General features: G+C 45.4%; 1 protein-coding gene across 1 annotated transcript in view; it reads right to left on the bottom strand.

Annotated features, from left to right (window-relative positions):
* Positions 1–22,560, bottom strand: part of fsip1 (fibrous sheath interacting protein 1) — a 395,544-nt gene extending 372,984 nt beyond the window's left edge. The window contains exons 1-5 of the mRNA XM_078563243.1: positions 22,478–22,560; positions 20,876–21,049; positions 17,936–18,158; positions 6,790–6,876; positions 3,252–3,421 (exon numbers count right to left, since the gene is read on the bottom strand). Coding sequence (XP_078419369.1) covers positions 3,252–3,421; positions 6,790–6,876; positions 17,936–18,158; positions 20,876–21,049 — 654 coding nt within the window. The 5' untranslated portion in view covers positions 22,478–22,560. The remainder of the gene's footprint in view (positions 1–3,251; positions 3,422–6,789; positions 6,877–17,935; positions 18,159–20,875; positions 21,050–22,477) is intronic.
* Between the last annotated feature and the right edge of the window lie 856 nt (positions 22,561–23,416).

The following is a 23,416-nucleotide window of genomic DNA, read 5'->3' as shown; positions in this document are numbered from 1 at the left end:
AATAGAGATTAAAAGGAATAGTGATTGGTTCACTGGGAATATAGAGCAGTAATGGTAAAACTGAGAGAAAATAATTCACAGTCTACAATCTATAAAATTAAAACGAAGATATTACTATCTGGTAGTAAAATATGAGGCTTAATTGTACAATCACAGATCCCATCTGGGAAACAACATTCAAAAGCAGCACAGATTAAAAAGATACAGCTGCACTATTACAGTCCCAATTCTCATTTTAAAACAATGATAGGCCTGGCTTTTGTGACTTCTGCTGAAATACCTATAGTTTCAAGAACTATGTAACACCATATATAAGAGCAACAATATCACAGGAATACCATCACTGTTAATTGTATAAACAAAGGTTAAGTATATACAGGTGGCAGACATTCATTGGACAATTACTTGCGCACATATAAAGAGACACCCAATGACACAGGGGGCTGAATTTAATGACAACTCCAGGAGCAGGCGGGGTGCATTAATAATGTGGGAGCCAAAATTTCAAAACTATGACAGCAGGTTCAGACAGAAAAATGAAGTCAGCGGCATGGCAGTGACAGGTTAGGCCTTACTCCATCCCGTGGCATGTTCCTACTTGTAATATACTTGCATGTCATGAAAACGCATTATCTTAAAGCTTTTTAAAATTAAGTCCTACCTTCAAGATTAAGTTGGCGGCCCACGGGAACTTTTTTAAAGTTGGCGTGCACCAGTCGGCTTTGTGTAATTGTGTCTGGGATGAGTAGTTGTCTTTGTTGATTTCTGCAGCACAAGGGAGGGGAGCAGGAGAATGACAGCTTGGATGGAGGGTCGGGACTGGCAAGGGTGTAGTAGTGGAGCTGGGTATTTGGGCAGGGGCATGGAGAACCGAAAGGGGGCTTTGAGGGAGGACACTGGGTGGGGTCGGAGTGTGGAAATGTGCAATGGAAAGGGCCTGGTGTCTTGGGTGTGGATGGGAGGGTGGGGCAGTCAGTGAAGATAAACCGAATGGGGGGCTTAAAGGGCGAAGTCAGCGCTGTCCAAAGTTGGGTTCTGTGGGTCAAACTCAGGGTGCTGGCTGGCAGTGGGAATGTTCATAATCACAGTGGGGGGTTCAATTTGGTAGGGGTGGTCGGGGGGGTGGGGCATTGGGGGGGGGAGTGAGGGCAAGTCCTGTCTGAGGTAGGAATATTCAAAGGAATTGTAGGTGTGTCACAGGATCTAATGGAGACTCTAAGGACATTGCGGGGAGGGTCAGGGATCAGAGGAGGATCCCAACTGGGATGTTGTGAGGCTCAGAGTGAAGCAAGCCCACTTCCACAATGACAAGGTCCATGGTGATGGGGGGAGGTTCAAGGGTTACAGAGGGAAGGTGCACAGTGATGTTGGGAGAGTCAATGCTGACGGGAACAAAATCAAAGATAATAGAAGGAGGGTAGAGGATCATGAAGTACACCTTGAGGGTGACTTGCACACTGTTACTGGCCATGTCCAAAAACTTACTTGTAACTGCCAGGAGCACAGATCCAAGTGGGAGGAGGCCAGTGTGGGATGGGTAGAGTTTTGGGTACGAATAATGGGTGGAGTGGAAAATCTCACTATTCAGCAGCTGTACGGGTGAAACCCTGGAACACACAGGTTCTATCATTGTTTGCCTTTTTCACATAGTTCACCTATTGGAATACCTATGGTTCTCATACACCCATCATTCCTATAACCATGGGAGCAGGGAGAGAGGATATGACAATGGAGGGCTCTCAACAACTGAGGCTGCAAGGCCAGCAGTAGACAGCACTAGAAGAGGAGGGTGTTCAGGAGACAGCCACCCAGGAAGGCATCAGAGAAGATCATCAATGACACATCAGCTCGTCTTCAGCACATGGACAAACTACCTCCAGGTGTCCAACATGTAATACAAGGGACACCTCAGGCTGCCCCGGGAAGCAGTCACAAAAATTTGCTTGATCCTGCAGCAAGACCTGTAGCCATATGGACTTGGTGGCAACCCCGTGCCTGTGATCCTCAAAGTGACTGTGGCACTCAACCTTTTCACCACTGGCTGCTTCCAAGGCTCCACAGGCAACATGTGTGGCATTTTGCAGGCTGCCACACACAGGTGCATCAAAGAGGTGGGCAATGCCCTCTTCCATCATGCCAATGAGTTCATCAGGTTCACCACTGACGATGACAGCCAGGCGGCCAAGGCAACAGGCTTCACGTTTATTGTTGAATTCCCTAGAGAGCAAGGCATTTATGTTGCCATTAGAGCTCCATCGAAACAGCCAGCGACATATGTGAACCACAAGGGATTCCATTCTCTAAAATGTCTAACTGGTCTGCAATCACAGGCAAAGAATCATGCATGTCTGTGCTCCTTTTCCAGGGGGCTCTCATATATTTTGTGGAACTCTCAGCTTCCTGAGCTTTTCAAGGCCCCTGCCCAGATTGACAGCTGTATCCTCCAATGGAAACCCGCCTACACTTCGTGCCTGCCGCCAGCCCTTTAAATTTTCATACGAACCTCATGGGTGCCGTCTCCCAACACGAAAGCGGAAGTGATGTCCACTTCTGGTTCCACTGGCAGGGTTGGTGCTATGGATTAAATTCCACCCCAGGGGTGGGCTGCAGAGTTAGGAGTTATACATTTGCAATGTTTCCCTTTGTGAATAAATCTAAAACTGAGTACAGATTGACTTCTTATAGCAACAGTAGGTGCCTTGCAGTATACTACTGGATGTTTTATCGATTAAGAATGTAATGGGGCTATGGCCTGGAAAAGGGTGTTTATTTGTGAGTCTAGCTGAGTAGAAATCTTTTGGGAAATGTTATAAGACTAAATTTAACTGTATAACTATAATCTTACATGTTTAAGTTTTCATTTAATATTTAAAATCTCCAAAAGCGGTTTGGAATATTTACTTCTGACTCCATTACACATACCTTCTCATAATAAAATACAAATTGTAAATCATTGTGATAACTTGGCCAAGTTTCCCTTTGGGATTTGGTCAGCCCAGCAAATACCACCTGCCATATCATAACAGTAAGAATTACCATGGCAGAAGAGACAGCAATAATTGCTTTTCATTTGTCACAGCAACATTTTGAGGGAATCAGCTTAACAAAAGAAAACTACATAATTTGTAAAATTATTCCAATCAAAACTTAAATTGCATTAGCACGTTGCACCCATTGTTTAATACATGGCATTAAGTGAACAGGTAGAAAAGTACCAGAAATATTACAATCATTTCTTGATGCTGTTTTACCTCAAGTTCCTCCCAAAGCTTTTTCCTTAGCTCTTCTCCTTGTTTCTTCACTTGCCTTTCTTTTTCCTGCTTAATCACCAAAATCTTATCCAGTTTTTTCATTTTCGCGATCGCCTCTTCCAGTTGGGTGTCTTCAGCTTTATGATCCAAATCTTCTTGCGTAGAACAGTCTAGTTTTTATTAAAGAATAATCTTTATATCAATATCATTTCTTAGGACCTAAAATTAATATAATCTTATTTACTACCTGTGCAACATCTATTTATTTTAATAACAATTATCAAAGTAGGAGGTAAGTATAAACAACATATAGGGCTGAATATTATCACCATTGAAGAAGACCGAAAGTGGGAACCAACTCCATGCGAGCAGGAGGCGGGACTCTGGGGCAGCAATTTGCTGCCGGTGGACAATTAACAGGCCAATTCCAGGACTGCCATCCAATTGAGGAGGACAGCCCAATGCCTAGAGCTGCTGCCTCAATCGGGGAGCAGGCAGCTTGGCAGTGCCATTGCTAGCAGTGGCTGTTGTTAAAGCTGCAGGATGAGGAAGATAGTGCTTCAATGCCGAGACACCTTCAAAGATGAGGTAAGTGTTCTTCAGCTAGTTGAGGCTAGGCAGGCAGGAACACAGCAATCGGGGTTGGTGGGAGGGGGTGGTGGGATTATTCCTGCAGTGCACCTTAGCCATGAGGATAGCCATTGCCTTTGGACGGCTCCTCCATGAGTCATGGAGCAGTCTTTGAGGAGCGCTCCTTCCGACCCACTGGAAATTCACAGACAGGCCGTTCTATGAAGCAGCCCCTCCTGATGCTAGTAAAACGCTGGTGGGGGAAGAACATGGTTCTTAGTTAGGTACTTGACTGCCTCATTCAGCTGCGCTTCTGAGGTACCTGCCGCTGGTAATAAGTCAGTAATAAGAGGGAAGACGTTGGGCTCCCCTCGCCACTTCCTAACCTGTCTCCAAAGAATTGGTGAATCCAGCCCTTAGGATAAATAAAAACAAAACTTGATAAAGCGTGCTTATTGTATACTATTTACTAAAAACAAACCACTAGTCAATGCAGTGTACCTCATGGCGAAGTTATATTTTTTTCAATCGGAAGAATCCCTTTCAAAGTCAATAGAGATAGCAATGCCTAATTGGTGGAACGTTCTACAAGTGCTTCTAAGAGGGATACCCTTTTCATGGGGGAGTTCTGTCATGTTGCTCCTCTACATTGTGGAAGTGCAATGGGGCCCATCACAGCAAGTTACGAAGCGATGTAGGTGTGCAGTATCTGATTTAGCATGATCTTATATCTTCCACTTGAGTCCCTTTCTAGATAGCATATGCCTATTCTTCCTCAGATGGCAGGGAAAAGCAGAGAAAAAGTTTCAGTTTTATTTTTGTCTAATAGTCTAGACTGAGGTTCACAGTATTTCCTCTGAGATATTTATGTGGAGGGGTGGAAGAACGCTGTTGCATAATGGAAACAAAGAAAGGCCAGGGATGTGGAGGTCCGGCCTAATATAACAGCAAGGCATCATTAAAAAAATCTTCCATTTCCCATCCAATAGCCAGCCAAATTAACAGGCTACTTAGCTACCAGATGGAAAAAACAGCGCCTGGGAACTGGAACCGGGAACCGTTGGGGAGGTTCTCCAGCAATCAGAAAGGGGACAACCTGTAGATTAAGGTTTGGGAATGGAAACAGAATCTGCAATCATACAAGTGGCTAGACAGAGGTTGCAATCCACAGAAGAGGTTGAAGGCTCTTTGTTACTCAGATCCACGCCAGTTGGTAAAGTTAAAACAAAGACACAGCTGCTTTCTTAGCTGGAGAGATTTTATTGACTTAGTTCACAGTCAACACTACTTCCACCCCAGTGTCCCAGCTATCCCCATTTATATTCTTTTCTTTGATTAAACCGAATAAACTAAATTAATAAAATTAGAGGCAAATTAAGAAGCAGCCCTTTAAAGGGATAATGCAAAAACAAAGACAAACCTTAAAGGAAACTTACAAAACTCAACTTAAAACATGATTAAGGGATTCGACAAAGCACCCCAGGCACGGAAGGCCTCCATCATGCCGGTAGACACTGCGTGTTCCCTCTCCAAGGACACCCGGCCGCAAAAGTAGCCTCGGATGAGGGGCAGACAGTCAGGCCGGACGACCCCCTCGGTCGCCCGCTGCCTGGGCCTATTGATGGCCAACTTGACCAGGCCCAGGAGCAGATCCACAAGGAGGTCCTCCTCCCCCCCTGCCCCCCTCCGCACCGGGTACTCAGAGATTAGGAGCATGGGACTGAAGTGCAATCAAAAATTAAGAAACAACTTTTTCAAATAACTGAAAAGGGAGTGCAACCTATGACACCCTATATACATGTGGTCCACGGATTCCACAAGGCTGCAAAAAAAGCAGGTTTCTTGGGAGTCTGTGAGCCGACGCATTCTACAGTTGTATGGGACCGTTGCGTGCAACACCCTCTACCCCAGGTCCCCGATAAGTGGGAGGACTCCCACGTAGAGAGCCCTCCACTAGGGACCTCCACCGCTGGACAGTGTCACATGAGCTGGGACATATCAATGCATTTTAATAAAAATTTTTATTGAACTCATAAATCCTTCATGAAACCTCATCCCGCCTGTGGATGAGGTTCCATGAAAAATGCGAAGGCTGCCTGGGCTCTTTGCCTGCCTGCTCGGGACGGGCCGCCCTGACAAGTACCTCAATTAGTTTAATAATGGCCTTAACAGGCCTTTGACAACTCAGAGGGCGCGCAGCCGACTTCGATGCGTGCCCGCCGAACTGAAGATCGGAATGACGCGCATCATTTTACGCGTCGCCATGCAGGACCCGCCCCCGCACGCCGAACAGGAGATTCAGGCCTCTGTTTCTCTCTCCACAGATGCTGCTAGACCTGCTGAGCTTTTCTGTTTTTGAATCATCTGTATTTGCGGCAATAAGCTTACTCAGCTTGTTCATGGCGCTTTCTATGCGGAAACCTGATTCATACTGACATTTCTTCATCACGTATAGATGTTCAGAAGCTATCCTTGTGGCTCCAAAAACTGTACACGTAATATACAATTCATATAAAGTTTGATTTGCACTTGAGGCACTTTATTACTGTGGTACCAAGGACTCCCAACATGCCAGTCAACTACACCTTGGATGATAAATCCCCTGATTTGCCTAGTTCTAATGGAGTAGTGACACATTTCACTGTAGGTCTCCAGATCCACTGTCAGAGCTACTAATTCTGGGGATCTAAAAAGCCTGAGGTCTTCAAGTGCAAGGGTGGGGTTAAGCAGGAGCCTGGGAAATTTGTTCCTCATTTTCGTTTGAGGTGGTGCAATTAGTTATTAGTAATTAGTGACAACTTTGTGAATACACCACAAATTGAGTTTAGATTGCCTGAAGTAATTTCATGCAGGGCATTTTTAGCAGCCATAGATGAATATCAACCTAAATTAAGTTTCCTTACAACATAATAAAATTAGTCAAGCACCAAATTAGTCAATTTCCAATGTTGAAAAAAACCATTCCTACCAAACTCTGTCTTCAATGGTTTGATTTGATCTGGAGTAGACAAGTGATTGTCTGAGTCCTCTTCGTTTTCTGAACTAGAAAGAATTCCTGGGAGAAAGGAGAGTGGGGTAAAGACAATGTGGATGATTTTAATTGTTTTTCTTCTATTACTGTACCATATGAGTTCTGATAACCATATTTTTGTCTTCCATGTTTCAAATTACACTTGCTGTTGAGACCATGCTCCCCAGATCCCAGGGGAAGGGTACTGGCTTGCCTAAAAGTCAATTAAATTCATAGAGTGCCCAGGAATAAACAGGGAAATGTCTTTAGTTTATTTCAGTCACTGCTTTAATTATATGATCTTTCTCCTCTTTAGAAGGTGCAGTTTACCTTAACAGTTGCCATTACATTTTTTAACCCCATATATATTTATTAAATAGTAATGGAATTAGCAATGAGACCATGAAATGTCACAGCTGAGATGGTGGGCTAGATTTTCCCAAGGGCTTCAGAGCCCCGACGTCAGGACCAAATGGGAATCCTGAGTCCACATTGACTGCAGCGCACCTGATGGCGTAATCTTCCTGGAGGCAGCCTCCTAACTGCCCGCCTCGGCACTTGGCATTCTATTTGTTTTATGTTTAAGGACAGCTGTTCTTCTTCAGCGTGCACTCAGTGAGAGCCTTTATTAAACTGATCTTAAGATGCCTGCCTCCAAAGGCAGCCTCACGGCGTAGTCATATGACTACAGAAAGCCAGAGGTATCAATGAAAACCCAAACACTACTAAGGACGGCGGGCAGACTCTCGGTGCTGCCCAATAGAGGGCCAGAAGCTCTGGGGCCTTAACAGCCTCACCGGGACAAGTGGGTGCAGCTGACATAAGTCAGAGACCATAAGGGTGCCTCAACATGGAAGCACCCTCAGAGGCATGCATTGAAAGTTAAAATTATTAGGGACAAATATGTTAGGCTCCTTGAAGCAGAGGGGAAGCCCCTCCGGGTGCATTGTTTGGCCCATGGATAGGGTCTTTTCTGCCAACAGCATCCTCATTGGGGCCTGGTGCCTCTGGCTCTCATGGCCTCCGGATCTGCCGCAGGGAGGCTGCCTTCATTCAGATGGTGGCCTCCACAAAAGGTGAGGGTGGAGGGTCACTCCACCAGCAGCAAAATTCTGGTGCGCCCATAAAAACCGAAATGGATCTGTACTCAGGTTAATTGGATGCCTGCCTCTATAAAGCGGGCAGCCAATCGGGGCCCTGCCAGCCCATGAGAAACTTCCCTCACTACAGAAATGTGTCAAGGAGACATCCCCAGGGGTTCCCACTAACGTGCCCCCCTCCAAGCCCACCATCACGGGGCCAGTAAAATTCAGCCCGTAGCAAGATTTGAGATGAAGCATGAAAATGAGCAAACAACCACAAGAACTGTCAGAGTGAAAAGTGCTATGGTAGTTTTTCAGGCATTAATGCCTTCCCTGTTTGTGGTAGTCACCAATTAATTTAAGGAAAAATTATTCTATGATAGCATATGATTGCAACATATTAGTTCCTCTTCAAACTTACAATTAAGAAAGCTGCCCAGTATCAATGTGTGTCTGGTGAAAAAGTTAATTTCTCTAAACAAACTGTTACCAACCATGGGGCAGAGTCAAAGTAGACAGCAATTGTCTTTATTCCAAATATAAATAAAGATATATGGAAAGGTAAGGGAGGGGAAAACTATTTCTGAAAACTGATTATGAAAACTGCCAGTAGTGATTAATTTTTCACAAGATAGAGCCTTGTCCTAAAAAGAGCACTAAAATGTGAAACTTTTAATTCATTACTGCCATGACATTACGACTTTAGAAAATGTGTCTATGTTCAGTTGTCATCTCTAATATTCCTAAATTCACAATTGTAGTTTCGGATGCAGAGCAAGTAAACAAAAGGTTCCAAAAATTGAACATGTGGTAACATGGGCAAAGGCTTTGCCCATGTTACCACAAAGTTTCTCAGACAACCAGAAATCCTCCCTTTCTCCTCCTATGACACACTGTTCACTCATCCTTGTGTAGCTGAAAAAATACATATTTCACTTTTATCAGGCTTGGAAAAACCAGCATCATAGACAATTACTAAAGATATGTAATAAAGCCTATTTTCTGGAGCTGAATTACACATTTGACCTCCAGGACTTGAGCATATCATCTAGGCTGATAATTCAATATAGTTCCAGTTCAGAAATCCAGTCTTTTGCAAAGATATCATACAAAGGCTCCGATCGCCTGTTCAGTTGGACGTAGAAGCTAACATGCACTGTTCAAAAGGAAAACAAGGAGATCACCTAGTGTCCTGATAGCATTGAATGGATCAACCAATGTCACTTGGAGCAATTTAACTGGTTGTTCATCAGATCTGCTGTTTGTGGGACCTTCCTGTGTGCAAATTGGCTACTAATACACTTCGAAAAATTAATTCATTGGATGTGAAGTGCTTTAGGACTTCCTGAGGGTGTGGTAAGGCACAATATAACGGCAAGTGCTTTCCCTGCTCTTCCATTAAAATGGCAATTTTTTTTTTAAGAAACCCACATTTTCCTTAGAAACCGGCCAACAAAGGGTGAAGATGCAGCACAACTTTAAGCAGCCTTAACTGCGACTACTGTGTCTGTTCGGTTTAATCAGCAATAGAATGGAAACTTCAAGTCTTTTTTTTTTATTTTGAGAGTTCTATAAAGCAAATTATATTCCTCACGTAATACGCTGCTCAACCGTCCTTGTGTAACTGAAAAAAAAAATTTCATTTTTATCAGAAGGTTCTGAAAAACCAGCATCATATACTAACCAGCTTCAAGAATTCTCTAAAAACAAGTCCATTGTTAAGCTTTTGGCAGAGACTTAACAACTGTCACTTTTAATAACTCAAATCAGACACACAGTCTATGAGCTCAAACTCCTCAGCTACAACACTATTTAGAGACAAGTTAGTCTGACTGAACCCTTGCAAAGCCATGACAACCAGCAAGGTATTTCTCTTTAACAAGGCTTTCACTGTGTCAGAAGCTAACCTCCTGTGGGAACTATAACACAATTTTTATTAGGGTCAGGATAGAACGTTATTATATTAGGTGCTGGACATTGGGCTTAGCATTGTATCCTTTATCTCAGGGATTTCAACACAAACTACTATGTTCACTTTGCCCACTGACTGCATGAAGCCTATATGAAATTAGTTTGGCATTGATTTTTTTGCATCCAGTAGAATGAGCAGACTTATCTCAAACCCAGGTTAGACTGGATGTAGGCTTTTGGCACATCCTATCTCAGCTTTACATTGTCAATCTTACTCAAACACTTAAAAGAGAGAATGGAGGAGAAATAGAACACAAGTTCTGCAGGGGATAGACAGTCTTCTAAAATTAAGCCAGGGTGTTTTACTCTGTGGCTGGCCATACATTGCTTGATACGTTAGCCTTCATTGTCAGCACTAAGTACCTGAAATAGGAGATTATTCCATTCACCAATGTTAGCATCCTTTACCTTGGCAAGAAAAAAAATCAAAAGGTAACGCACGGCTCACCATCTTGGTGAAAATTATTTCTGTCCGAATAAAAGCCTATGGTGTTTCTCACTGATTTTTGATGTCAGGGCAGAGTGTACCTACCCTATTTGTTACATTAGCATGAATTTTGCTTGGACGATAGCACATTTTCTGTTTTGTCAGCAAGTGTTTGTAGGTTTTTGTAATCCGTGTGCTTGGGCATGAGAAATTGGCCCTCAAAATAAACAATATTTTCCTGTGAATTGCACTAACACTTTTCAAAATTTTACCACAATTCTCTTGAAATTTCCACTAGCTTTTAGTGAAACTGTTCATAAAATACTGTAATATTTGACCTGGGGCAGGATCTTCCATTCTGTAGCCTAGGTTCGGTGGCGGGAGTGGAAGTCGGAGTGTTTTCTGCTGGGGACAGGACGGTTGACCATGCGCGATCTTGTGCTGGTCAGCTCATTACTGATGCATCTATGCGGAGCACAGTAAATCTTGTGGCGGGGCAGGCAGGAAGTCACTCTCTTCACCATTACTTCATGGGGCTGAAGGTCCAGGTGCCATATTTAAAGGGCATCCAGACAACCTCTCTCCCTTCCCCCAATTCGCCTGCCTCCTATGTCCAGCCTCGGTGCAGCTTGTGCTCCCGGCAACTGATACGAATCAAGTTGTGAGCAGTCCACAAGAAGGCAAAAGCAGCATCCATTCACCTCAAAGCCATGGAAGAAGTCAAGCTCGCCAGGTACATGCCACTTACGTGCAGTCGTAAAAGTGAACTTTCTAATTTCTCACTGGTGGGGAACTTAATTTGGACAGGGGAACTTAATTTTGGCGAGGTGGTCTTTTAATGAGCATACATGACTTGCTAGCGCAAGCAAAAGCTTCCCGACGACTAATGTCAGGAAGCTCGACCCACCTTTAAAGTCCTGAGAATGGAATTCCTACAGTTCATCCTGATGTCGGGAAACTGATTTTTGGCCTCGCCAAATTAAGTTCCCCCGCCCGCCAAGCTTCCCACTGCTGGCGAGGCCGTAAGATTCCACCCCGGATTCTAAAGCAATTATCTGAATTGCATCATACTCTTGAGACCAAAGGTAGAAGCACATTGGGCAGCTTGACAAAGTTGGCATTCAAAATGAAACTTCTCATTACCACAAATATTGGGGTGAGGCAAGACGGAACTACACTGTCGTGAAAAAGGCCATGGATGGGAGAGCAAAGGGCTTTGAAGCAGCTGAAAATCAAAGGAAAAATAACTATAGGAGCACAGATCCACTGTTTTAGAGCAAAGCGGGGAGGGGAGGGGAATGTACAAAAGGTCAGAGGAACAAAAAGTTCTGAAGGGGGTCTTGGCAGGCTGGAGGTGGTTATAACAATAGCAAGGTGTGAGGCCTTGATGCCAATTAAATGCAAGGATGAGAATTTTAACCCTGAGGCATTGAGGGGCCAAGACCAAATATATGTCAACAAGGACAGGATTATTGGGTGAGCAAGGCTTATTTTAGGATGGAACACTGTTGTACTATTAGTAATAGAGTTGAACTGCAGATACTTCTTGGGTGGAAACATTAAGTTTATTTACAATATAATCAGCAGTAACTACACGCGTGCTTTCAACTCCAACTCTATCTCTACGCTGTCTGCTGAGATAGCCCGGGCTACTCTCCTATTGGTTACTACAAATCATGTGATCTTCCCTAACAAGTATTATTCTTAAAGGTACACTACACTAAATAAAACCATAATTACTACACTCCTCCCCCTTTAGCTTGACTATACATATATTTACAAGTACATAGTTTTCAAGACAACATAAGGTAAGGAATTTACAAGTTCAGTCTTTCAGGTGGTTTCCTGGTACGTGTGGAACGTCGCAGCTCCACAACTTCAGATTCTGTGTCGGGAACCTCCTTTTCCGGAGTTGCCTGAACATCAGGTGCTTCGGTGGACACTTGCAGTTCTGTATCCTCAACTCTTACAGAACATCAGACATGTCAATCCTCGGTTATGCATCCTCAACAGGAAACACAAACCCGGTCATAGTCACTGGTGGAACCATATCTTGAAGATTTGTCTCTCTCTTCCTTAAATGGTCCACATGTTTACAGATGATCTGGCCTTCCACCTCCACGTGGTAAGATAGATAAATAGATAGACCTTCCCCTCTAAATTCGGCATTATTAAGCTCAATCTCGACCTGAGACGGCGTTTCAACAATAACTCCGCAGGTGTGACACCTGTTGTTGTATGAGGGATAGTCCCATAATAAGAAAGAAAGCATGCTAGCTTGGTTGCCAAGGAAGCACCAGTTAGTTGCTTCGTGCCTGTCTTGAACGTTTGAACTGCTCTTTCAGCCAATCCGTTTGAGGAAGGGTGGTACGGTGCAGTTTTCACACGAGTGATACCGTTGAGGCTGATAAACCGTTGAAACTCAGCACTCGTAAATGCCATGCCGTTATCGGAAATAACTACTTCTGGTAATCTGTGAATGGCAAAACTCTGATGTAGTTTCTCAATTGTAACGCCCGACATTGGTGACTTCACCTCATATAATGTCCAATCATTTTGAATGAGCATCGACAATGAGCAGAAACATTGTTCCCAGGAAAGGTCCAACGTAGTCAATGTGTAACTGCACCCAGGGTCTACCTGGCCAGCCCCATAGGTGTAATGGAGCTGTCACTGGCAACTTTTCCAGTTGCTGACATTGCCCACAATGCTTTACCATACTTTCTATTTCACCATCCATCCCAGGCCACCATAGGTAGCTGCATGCTATGGTCTTCATTCGGGAAATTCCTGGATGGGCACTGTGTAGTTCAACTAAAAGAGGCTCCCTTCCCTTTGGAGGAACTATCACTCATGCACCCCACAATAAGGTGCCATCCTGACTGGTTATTTCATGTCTTCTGTTGAAGTATGGTTTCATTTCATCAGATACGGGCTCCTGTGACCAACAATGTAGCACTTGTTCTCGTACGTGAGATAGGACTGGATCCCGAGTCTCTGATCTGTCGAACACATACCAGCGAGGAATCTAAGAAACTTAACAGTAAAACCAGTTCCTGTGGAACTGGGATGTGTTCATCATTTACTTGTAAAAGCAAATGACTAAGGGCATCAGCGTTTGCGATTTGATTGCCAGGCCTATGTACAAAAGTGTATTCGTATGCTGCCAGAATTAAGACCCATCATTGTATTCTTGCTGAGGCTATGGGTGGTATAGTCTTTTCCTCACTAAAGAAACCTAGCAATGGTTTGTGGTCTGAAACGATTGTAAAATGGCAGCCGTGTATGTACTGGCGAAATTTCTTAACACCGAAGATGATGGACAGGCCTTTTTCTATCTGTGAGTATTCCTTTTCCGCTGTGATGAGCATTCTTGATACGCAACCTATTGGCCGTTCTGTGCCATCATCCATCCGATGAGAGAGCTCCCACCCCGTAGGGAGATGTGTCACATGTCAGCACCAATTTTTTCGTCTGGTCATAATGCACTAATAGATTGGACGGGTGCAACAATTGTTTCACCTTTATGAAAGCTTCTTTCAGTGCCACCTCCCAAGACCAACATTGGTTCCTTTTGAGTAGAGAATGCAGGATGGCCAGCACTGTAGATAAATTGGGTAAGAACGGCCCATAATAGTTGATCATTCCTAGGAATGATTTGAGCTCTAAGGTGTTCTTTGGTCAACTGGGTGGAGGCCCTGTGAATCTACCCAGTGACCCAAATAGATTACCCCCCTCGCTTGGAATGTGCACATTTCTTTTTGTTAGACACACTCCAGCTTGCAAAAAACGTTTTAAGCCTTCTTCTAAGTTTGCCAAATGCTCTTTTTCAGTGAATCCTGTCACCAATACACCATCTAAATAGACTACAACCTGGGGCAGTCCCTGCAGTAAGCTTTCCATGGTTTTCTGAAAGATGTCACAAGCTGAGGGGACACAAAAGGGCAATCATGTATATTGGTACAACCTTTTGTGGATATTAATTGTGACAAATTCCTGGGAGGCATTATCCAATTCTAGTTGTTGATAGGCATGACTCATGTCAACCTTTGTGTACACTGTCCCTCCTGCCAGCTCGGCATACAGGTCTTCAATTTTGGAATGGGGTGCCTGTCTAGTTTAGCTACTTTATTAACTGTCAGTTTGTAGTCTCCACAAATTTGGATGCTTTGGTCGGGTTTAAGGACGGGGACTATGGGTGCTGCCCATTCTGAGAACTGAATGGGTTGTATAACGCTCAGTTTCTCTAGCCTGTTCAGCTCAGTGTTGACTTTTTCTCGCAGGGCATATGGCACCAGTCTCGCCTTCATGAAGCGAGGGGTTACTTCTGGATCCACATAAATCTTGGCCTGCAGGCCCTGGATTTTCCCCAGTACGTCCTTGAAGACAGTGGTGGACTTTCTAAGTAGCTCTGGTAGCCCACTTGCTCTCAACTGGAAAATTTCAGACCATTCTAACTTAATCTCCTTTAACCAATTTCACCCCAGGAGGCTTGGCCCTTCACCTACTACCACCATCATGGGTAGCTGTGGCAATTGGCCTCCATAATGGACAGTCACTCTGCTTATGCCTTTTACTTGACTGTCTTCACCCATATGTGTTTTTAACTTGGCAGCTGTTTGTTCTAAACTTAATTGATGTGCACCATTATTCAAATATCTGAAGGTATGTTCCCCAATTACTGTAGTGGAAGCTCCCTTATCTACTTCCATTCTAATAGGTTTGTCATTTACTTTCATTGTGACAAATATTGGTTCTGTCTTTCCAACTTTCAGATTAAACAACGAGTAAATGTCAGAATGTTGTTGTTTTAGGCTCTCCTAAATTGTAGATTTCATTGGGCTCCTTCTTTTGTTTACAAGTCTGCTTGACTCTTTCCTTGCATTGCCTCATTATATGTCCACTTCTGTGACAATAGCAGCATTCGATTTTTTTAAACTGCCAATCGCTAAAAGACTTATTGTTTCATCTCTATTAAAATTATTCTTTGGTCTCATTGCCAAGTTATTTTTCCTTATTCTTCTTTATTCTTCCTGCTTCTCGGCAGCATCTCGCTTTTTCGGGAGAACGGCGCCATTTTGCACACCCCGTATTGCTTGTGAATCTCTTACAGCGCTCCCCATGGCCAGTGCTATCTCTAGCATCCTCTTGAAATCCAGATTCACTTCGGGCAATAATCTTTTCTGACTAGTGTCCTCTTTAACACCACACGCTAAACGATCTCTGAGCACGTCATTCAGCGTTGTACCGAACTCAATGTTCACTTAGCCGCTTCAAATTTGCCACGTAACTTGCAATTGTCTCACCTGGGGCTCTATTTCAAGAATTAAACCTGAACCTCTGCATCGTGACTGAGGGCTTGGGTTGAATGTGACCCTTCACAAGATCCACCAATTCATCGAAAGTCTTTGAATCTGAGGCGCCAGGTGCCTTCAAACTTTGAATCAAACCATAGGTTTTGCTCCCACAAATACTTAAGAGGATTGCTCGCCCCTTCTCTTCCCCGTAATCTCGTTTGCTTGAAAAAAGAACAAGGGGCGTTCTATGTATTGAGACCAATCATCTGTGGCTGGTTCAAAAGGATCAATTCTCCCAAATTGTGGCATTTTGAGAGAGGGTAACTTCTTCAATTCTAACGGAGCTTGCTACTTACAATCACTGGGCAAGGTACAGTGCCAATTTCTTTCTAACTTAATTTCTTCAGTCCAATCCTGTTTTATCCTCATCACCAGTTCGTTGTAGGGTGGCCAAGTTGTACTATTAGTAATAGAGTTGAACTGCAGACACTTTTTGGGTGGAAACAATAAGTTTATTCATAATATACTCAGCAGCAACTACACATGTGCTTTCAACTCCAACTCTATCTCTACACTGACTGCTGAGGTAGCCTGTGCTACTCTCCTATTAGTTACTACAAATCATGTGATCTTCTCTAACAAGTATTATTCTTAAAGGTAAATTACACACTAAATAAAACCATAATTACTACAAACACATGCAGAAGAGTTTTAGATGGCCTATCGTGGAGGATGCCAGGCTGGCCACTGCAGCATTGAAAATCTATCCTAAAGCACAAATGAGAATTTGAGCGGCAAAGCATGGAGACAGGCAATATTACAGAGATGAAAATATGTCAACTTGACGGTGGTGGGAATATGGGGACAGGGCCTCAGTTCAGGGACGAGCAAAATAAAGACATCCATTTCCATGGAAAATAATTGGAACTGAAGCATACAAATTTATTGGGAGATAAACAGAAGAGCAAATAGGCAGGAAAGAGAGGGACACTACAGCTCAAAGAAAGAATATGGGGAAAAAACAGACAGAAATAGCCACCACAATTAGAAAGAGCTATACACAGTAAAAAAACAATGGAATGCAAAATAGAACAAAGAAAGAGGCAAAGAAAGAGAAAGGAATAGAAAGAAAGGGAACTGAAAAGTATTAGGCAGTGAAAAAGAAACAAGAGTTAAAGCAGAAGAGATAATGGGCAAAACCTTCCCCCGTTGGGGGGGAAGAGCAGGAGCGGGCATGAGCAGGCGGGTTCCCGATCAGCACCCCTGGTTGGGGGTGCGCCACCATTTTATGTGGGCGGGCCAATTAAGGCCCATCATGTCCACCAGGGAGCACTATGCGTGATGTCCGCATAGCGCTCCCTGTGCGGGCGGGGGGCGGGGGGGTAATTCCCTTAGCCGGGAGTGCGCTCTTTAGCACATGCGCGCAAAATAGCGCACAGATTCCCCTGAGACTAAGTGCTGCCTCAGGGAAATCGGCTCAGATTTTCAACTTTTAATAAAGGAGTTTAAAAAATTTTCCCGGCCATGTCCCCTCATGTGACACTGCCACATGAGTTGGGACATGTCCATAACTTTGATTTAAACCTTTCATTAAAATTTAAATACCCTTATGAAACTTCATCCCACCAGTGGTTGAGGCTTCATATTTTTTCACAAGCCCGCCTGGACTCCCGGTCTGCCTGCCAACCTTAAGGTTGGGCGGGCAGGTCCATTAATGAGCTAAATTGGTTTTCTAATGGCCCTAATAGGCCGTTGACAGGTTGACAGACACACATCCAACTTGGCTGCACCCCCGCCGACCTGAAAATGGAAATGACGCAGGGTGACGTCGGGAGTTCCACCCGACATCATCCCACATCATTTTACACGTCGGTGAGCGGGCCCCGTCCCTGCTCGCTGACTGGAAGATCCTGCTCAACGTTTGCTCTCCATGACCAAGAGCAACAGACATCATTTAGAATACATTTGCTGTCTATAAGCTTCCTCTGTAGTAACTTAGCACCTTCTGTACACCACTGTACCTATAAAGCACCCCATGCTCCAATTCAATAAGCTTGTAGAATTACATCAAATAAATCCTAAAGTATAAAATAAGAAAAGATTGCTTGTTCCCTCAGTCTGAAAGATACAATGCTCACAATCATGGAATCTCCATAACCAGTTCACAAGGGAGGCAAATAGCCACAGTTAAAGATAATTCTGACACCTCTTTCTGATCCCTCCCTGCATTAAAATTAACGAAGCAAAATAGGCTGCAGTTCTATAAAAAAAAACTCAATAGGAATTGTGATAACATTCTAAAATATCACTGTATACAGTTATGGTACCTAATTTGTCTGAAATCTGCAGTTCCTGTATAATGGAATCCATATGTTCCTGTGGTGATATTTGAGATACGCACAGTCTTCCAGTATCTATGTTGCCAGTAGCCAAGGTGTTCACTCCACCTTGCTCACTAAAAATTTCACGCTCACTGTCCAAATTCTCAAAGCAAGAACTTGTTGTGGAATCCAGAGAGTTACTATGGTTGTCCAAAGGATCAGACCTTCCCTGCAATCAAAAGAGGTGCAATTAGAGTTTCTCCAAGTGAATGGATTTGAGTTACCCAATTAAACTATTTCTGATCTGCTACACAGAATGCAATACATTAACTACAAAGCCATTCATTAAATGATATGCTGGTAATCATTTCAATTCCTCTGTGAGTACAGGGGGTATCATCCTTACCCCACCTAGTCTAAAAAACAAAAATGGGCAAAATAGGGTAGGGCAGAAGGTGGAATGAAATTCTGAAGTTTTGTTGATGAAAATTAATTCTGAAATAATAGCCTGTTTTTTTTTAAATGTAAGGTCATCAACCTGAAGAGCTAACTCTGCTTCTCTCTACAGATGTTGCCAGTTCTGCTGAATATTCCCAGCATTTTCTGTTTTCATTTCAGATTTCCAGCATCTGCAGCATTCTGCTTTTGTATGAAGGAACATCAGAACTCTTGTGCATCTAAAAATCAAGGCCATCTGTGTTGTGGCCTCCTCTGGCAGCTCTCCAACCTAACTCTTATGTTTCCAAACTTCCATCTCCCTCCAGTGATCTTTTTACTCTCTGCAATTTTTCTTCGATCACTCCTTCAAGCTTTTGTCGTTGTCTTGTGATAGGACCACTTTAACATCTCATCCAAAAGACAGGACCTCCGACAGTGCAATCTTCCATCCGTGCAGCGCTATAATGTCAACGTCCAGAGTGGGGCTTGAACCCCCTATCTTCTGGCTCAGAGGGGAGAATGCTACCACTGAGTCGTGTCCCTTTCCTTGTTGTAAGCATGTTCAGAATGTGAGCATGCTATAAAAGTACAAGTTATTATTCTTATTCGACTGATATAAAGGATAATTGCTGCTCCTTTTTAAAGAGCATCATCGCTGTCATGACGGCATCACATGCAAGGAATAGTGAGATTTCCAAAATAAGATAACATTGTCATGATGTGAACTGTGTTATTGCATTTTATATTTATAAAGAGAGAAAACACTTACTAACTTTCTGGCAGGCAACAATACTATTTGATGCAAATCTTCATCAGTTCAAAAAGTGTTAAGATTTGAATTCCATCCACCAACATATTTTTTAAAAAAACAACAGTAATTCATATGTGTATTATTTTATTCTTTGACTTTTTTTAAATCAAAGGGCTAGGGACCCAAAGAGAGTCAGCTTTCATTATTATAGTCTGGTGAGGGGTTATTAAAATAGTTTCATTAGTATATTGAGCTAAAGTCTGAACTTCCATCAAGACAAATAGATATGTTTATTGCTATGACCATTTTCCAATAAAAGAAAGAAAATCCGCCAGAAGAACTATTTGCCAACATACGTCAAACATTCAAAGTCTATGGCCTGGGTCATCCAAGCTGCAATGATCGTCAGATTGCCACTGTGCTCGTAAATTCCCCTGACTTGTGCTGCCACGCATTTCTACCAGGCGCTTCCAAGCCCAGCTTTCACAGAAATATGGAGTGCAGCATCATTCAGGAAAACCCTGTCGGAGCAGATTAGAATCAGGGGAAGACAAGACGCTCCATCTTTTTTACGGCATCAGCTGCCGTATGGTAAGTTTAAAGGCCCAGTTTGAATGTTAGTGAATTGATGAGTGAATGAGAAAGTGGATGAATGGGTGAGTGGGTGTGTGAGTGAATGAATGGGTAGGTGAGTGAGGTGGGTAAGTGGGTGAGGTCGGTAATCAGGTAGGCGGGTGAGTTGGGTAGGCAGGTAGGGGATAGGTTGGTGAGGTATGTAGGTGGGTGAGTAAATAAATGGGTGAGTGGGTAGGCAGGGTAGGGACATGTGAATGAGGTGGATGAGGTAAGTGGGTGGGGCTAGGTGGGTGAGTGGTTGAGAGTAGTACGTAGGTGGGTGAGCGGGTAGTCGGGTCAAGGGTGTAATCAGGTTGGGAGGGGGGTTAGTCAGATCAGGAGGGTGTTCGGATTGGGAGGGTAGTCGGGTCAGGTCAGGGGGTGGTCAAATGGGTAGTCAGGTTGGTGGGTAGTCAGGTCGGTTGAAGTTAGTTGTGGAGGTCAGGGAAGTAGTTTGAGGGGGGGAGGGGTCAGTTGTGCAGTTATCCAGATGTTATATGAGGTTTTAATCTGTCTAAAATCTCCTGGATAACCATTCAGGTAAATCCTGCAGAAATGCCCGAAGTCTCCGACTCTAGCACAGAGTCTGAGTCATTCATGGAGGATCCATGGGAGCAGGGTAATTGTCCATCAGAAGTTGAAACTTCCCAGGCAATTCCCACGGAGGTCCATGCTTCAGGACTTCCACAGGGTCCCAACGTGCACCTTGGGTTGTACATCCGGTCTCCAATGATCCGGAGACTGGAAGATTTGGTCCTATGTGTATTTTAAACATTTACTGACAATTTCAACAAATACTTAGAAGTAACTTAATGTACATAACTTCTCTAAAAAATGAACAAATTCACCCAATATTTGAACACTAGCAGGAGGCCTGAGAAACCCTAAAAATTCGGTCAAAGGTGGCGTCTTGCAGCTTCAGAGGACCTTCCAACTTGGAATGAAAACTCTCTCCTCCAGCATTTTCACCTCACCCCACTCCATCGTCACCGCGCTCTCTTTTTATTCTGCTTTTGAAAATAATGGTGAGAGCAGCGGTCAAATAAATAACCAAATGTTTACAAATTCAGATGATGAGATTGCCTGGAAAAACACTCAGAAATAAAAAAAAATAGTTGGTTTTCAAATAGCATGCATTGTACCTGGGGTAAAATTGGTTCAGGAGTTAAAACCACCATAGCTCCTGAGGAATGCGCACTCAATCGTCGTCTGTCTGGCGATGGACCACTTGCCGCCCGGCTTCCAGGGCGAGTTCGAGAACCAGATGCTGGGCGTGAAATCTCGTCAAGCTGGCCTCTGACAATGTCCATTATCATCTAAAAGGATGCAACATTTTGATTACATTAGTTTTCATGAAGTGTAGTCACCATTTCAATGTTAAGAAACATTGCTGCCAATACGCACACAGTGATAATGACCAGATAATCTGTTGGTTGAGTGCCAAATATTTGCCATGCACTGGGATGAACTCCTCTGCTTTCCTTCAAAATAGTGTAATGAGATCTTTTACATCTATATGAGAGGGCTGACGGGCCCTCGGTTTAAATATCTCACCCGAAGGGCATCACCTCCAATACTGCAGCACTCCCTCAATGCTGCACTGGCACATCAACCAAAACAGTGACACACAGTCGGCTGCCATTTCTCTTGCAAGAGAAGTCTAGGCAGCATCTACAAGGCATAAGCCAAGAGTGTGATGGAATACTCTCCACTTGCAGCTCCAACAACACTCGAGAAGCTCGACACCATCCAAGAAAAAGCAGCCTGCTGGACGTCCCATCCACCACCTTCAACATCCATTCCCTGCAGCAGTATGTACCATCTACAAGTTGCACTGCAGAAATTCACAAAGCTTCCTTAGGCAGCGCCTTCCAAACCCATGACTGCCACCATCTAGAAGGACAAGGGCAGCAGATAGGTGGGAACACCACCACCTGGAAGTTCCCCTCCAAACCACTCACCATCCTGACTTGGAAATATATCGGCCGTTCCTTCACTGTCACTGGGTCAAAATCCTGGAACTCCCTCCCTAACAGCACAGTGGGTGTACCTACAACAAAGGGGCTGCAGCGGTTCAAAAAGGCAGTTGACCACCGCCTTCTCAAGGGCGATTAGGGATGGGTAATAAGTGCTAGACTAGCCAGTGATGCCCATACCCCATAAATGAAACAAAAACAGTTTACACAGAGTTCACACCGGGTGTGAGCGCAGTTCACACAAGGTTCACTCTGGGTTAACACCGGGTTCGAGCGCGATTCACACAAGGTTCACACCGGGTCCACTCTGGGTTCACACCGGGTCCGCACAGGGTTCACTCTGGGTTCGCACCGGGTCAACTCTGGGTTCACACCGGGTCCACTCTGGGTTCACACCGGGTGCGAGCGCGATTCACACAAGGTTCACACCGGGTCCACTCTGGGTTCACACCGGGTCCGCACAGGGTTCACTCTGGGTTCACACCGGGTCCGCACAGGGTTCACTCTGGGTTCGCACCGGGTCCACTCTGGGTTTACACCGGGTCCGCACCGGGTCCACTCTGGGTTTACACCGGGTCCGCACAGGGTTCACTCTGGGTTCACACCGGGTGCGAGCGCGGTAAACACCGGGTCCACTTTGGGTTCACACCGGGTGCGAGCGCTCCCATGGTAACGGCCGCTGTTGGGCTCCGGGTCTCCGGGTTATTTCCGCACCCGGAGCCGCTGGTGGATTTGCCGAAACCCCCGGGTCCGCGGCCGCTCCCTCACCGGCAGCTCCGGGTGTGAATCCGGAGTCTCGGACAATCCCCAATCCCGAGGCGCCGCTGCTGCTCGCGGAGTCGCTGCCAGGGACGCTCAGGTCCCGGATGTGTTGCTATTCAAAACAAATCCAACTTTATTTGTTGTTTCGGATTTTGGTCCAGACGGAATTCAGCCCCGCCCCCTCCCTTCCCGCTCCAATCTCTCTCCCCGCCCACTTCAATCCCCCTCCCTGCCCGCTCCAATCCCCCTCCCCACCCACTTCAATCCCCCTCCCCGCCCGCTCCCCGCCCGCTCCAATCCCCCTCCCCGCCCGCCCCAATCCCCCTCCCCGCCCACTTCAATCCCCCTCCCCGCCCGCTCCAATCCCCCTCCCTGCCCGCTCCAATCCCCCTCCCTGCCCGCTCCAATCCCCCTCCCCACCCACTTCAATCCCCCTCCCCGCCCGCTCCTCGCCCGCCCCAATCCCCCTCCCCGCCCGCCCCAATCCCCCTCCCCGCCCGCCCCAATCCCCCTCCCCGCCCGCCCCAATCCCCCTCCCCGCCCGCCCCAATCCCCCTCCCCGCCCGCCCCAATCCCCCTCCCCGCCCGCCCCAATCCCCCTCCCCGCCCGCCCCAATCCCCCTCCCCGCCCGCCCCAATCCCCCTCCCCGCCCGCCCCAATCCCCCTCCCCGCCCGCCCCAATCCCCCTCCCCGCCCGCTCCAATCCCCCCCCCCGCCCGCTCCAATCCCCCCCCCGCCCGCTCCAATCCCCCCCCCCGCCCGCTCCAATCCCCCCCCCCGCCCGCTCCAATCCCCCTCCCCGCCCGCTCCAATCCCTCTCCCCGCCCGCTCCAATCCACCTCCCCGCCCACCCCAATCCCCCTCCCCACCCGCTTCAATCCCCCTCCCCACCCGCTTCAATCCCCCTCCCCACCCGCTTCAATCCCCCTCCCCACCCGCTTCAA

Source organism: Cetorhinus maximus, chromosome 18 (genome assembly GCF_964194155.1).
Source record: "Cetorhinus maximus chromosome 18, sCetMax3.hap1.1, whole genome shotgun sequence".
Lineage (NCBI taxonomy): Eukaryota > Metazoa > Chordata > Chondrichthyes > Lamniformes > Cetorhinidae > Cetorhinus > Cetorhinus maximus.
Note: the sequence above shows the minus strand (reverse complement) of the source record. Positions and strands in the feature narration are given on the sequence as shown.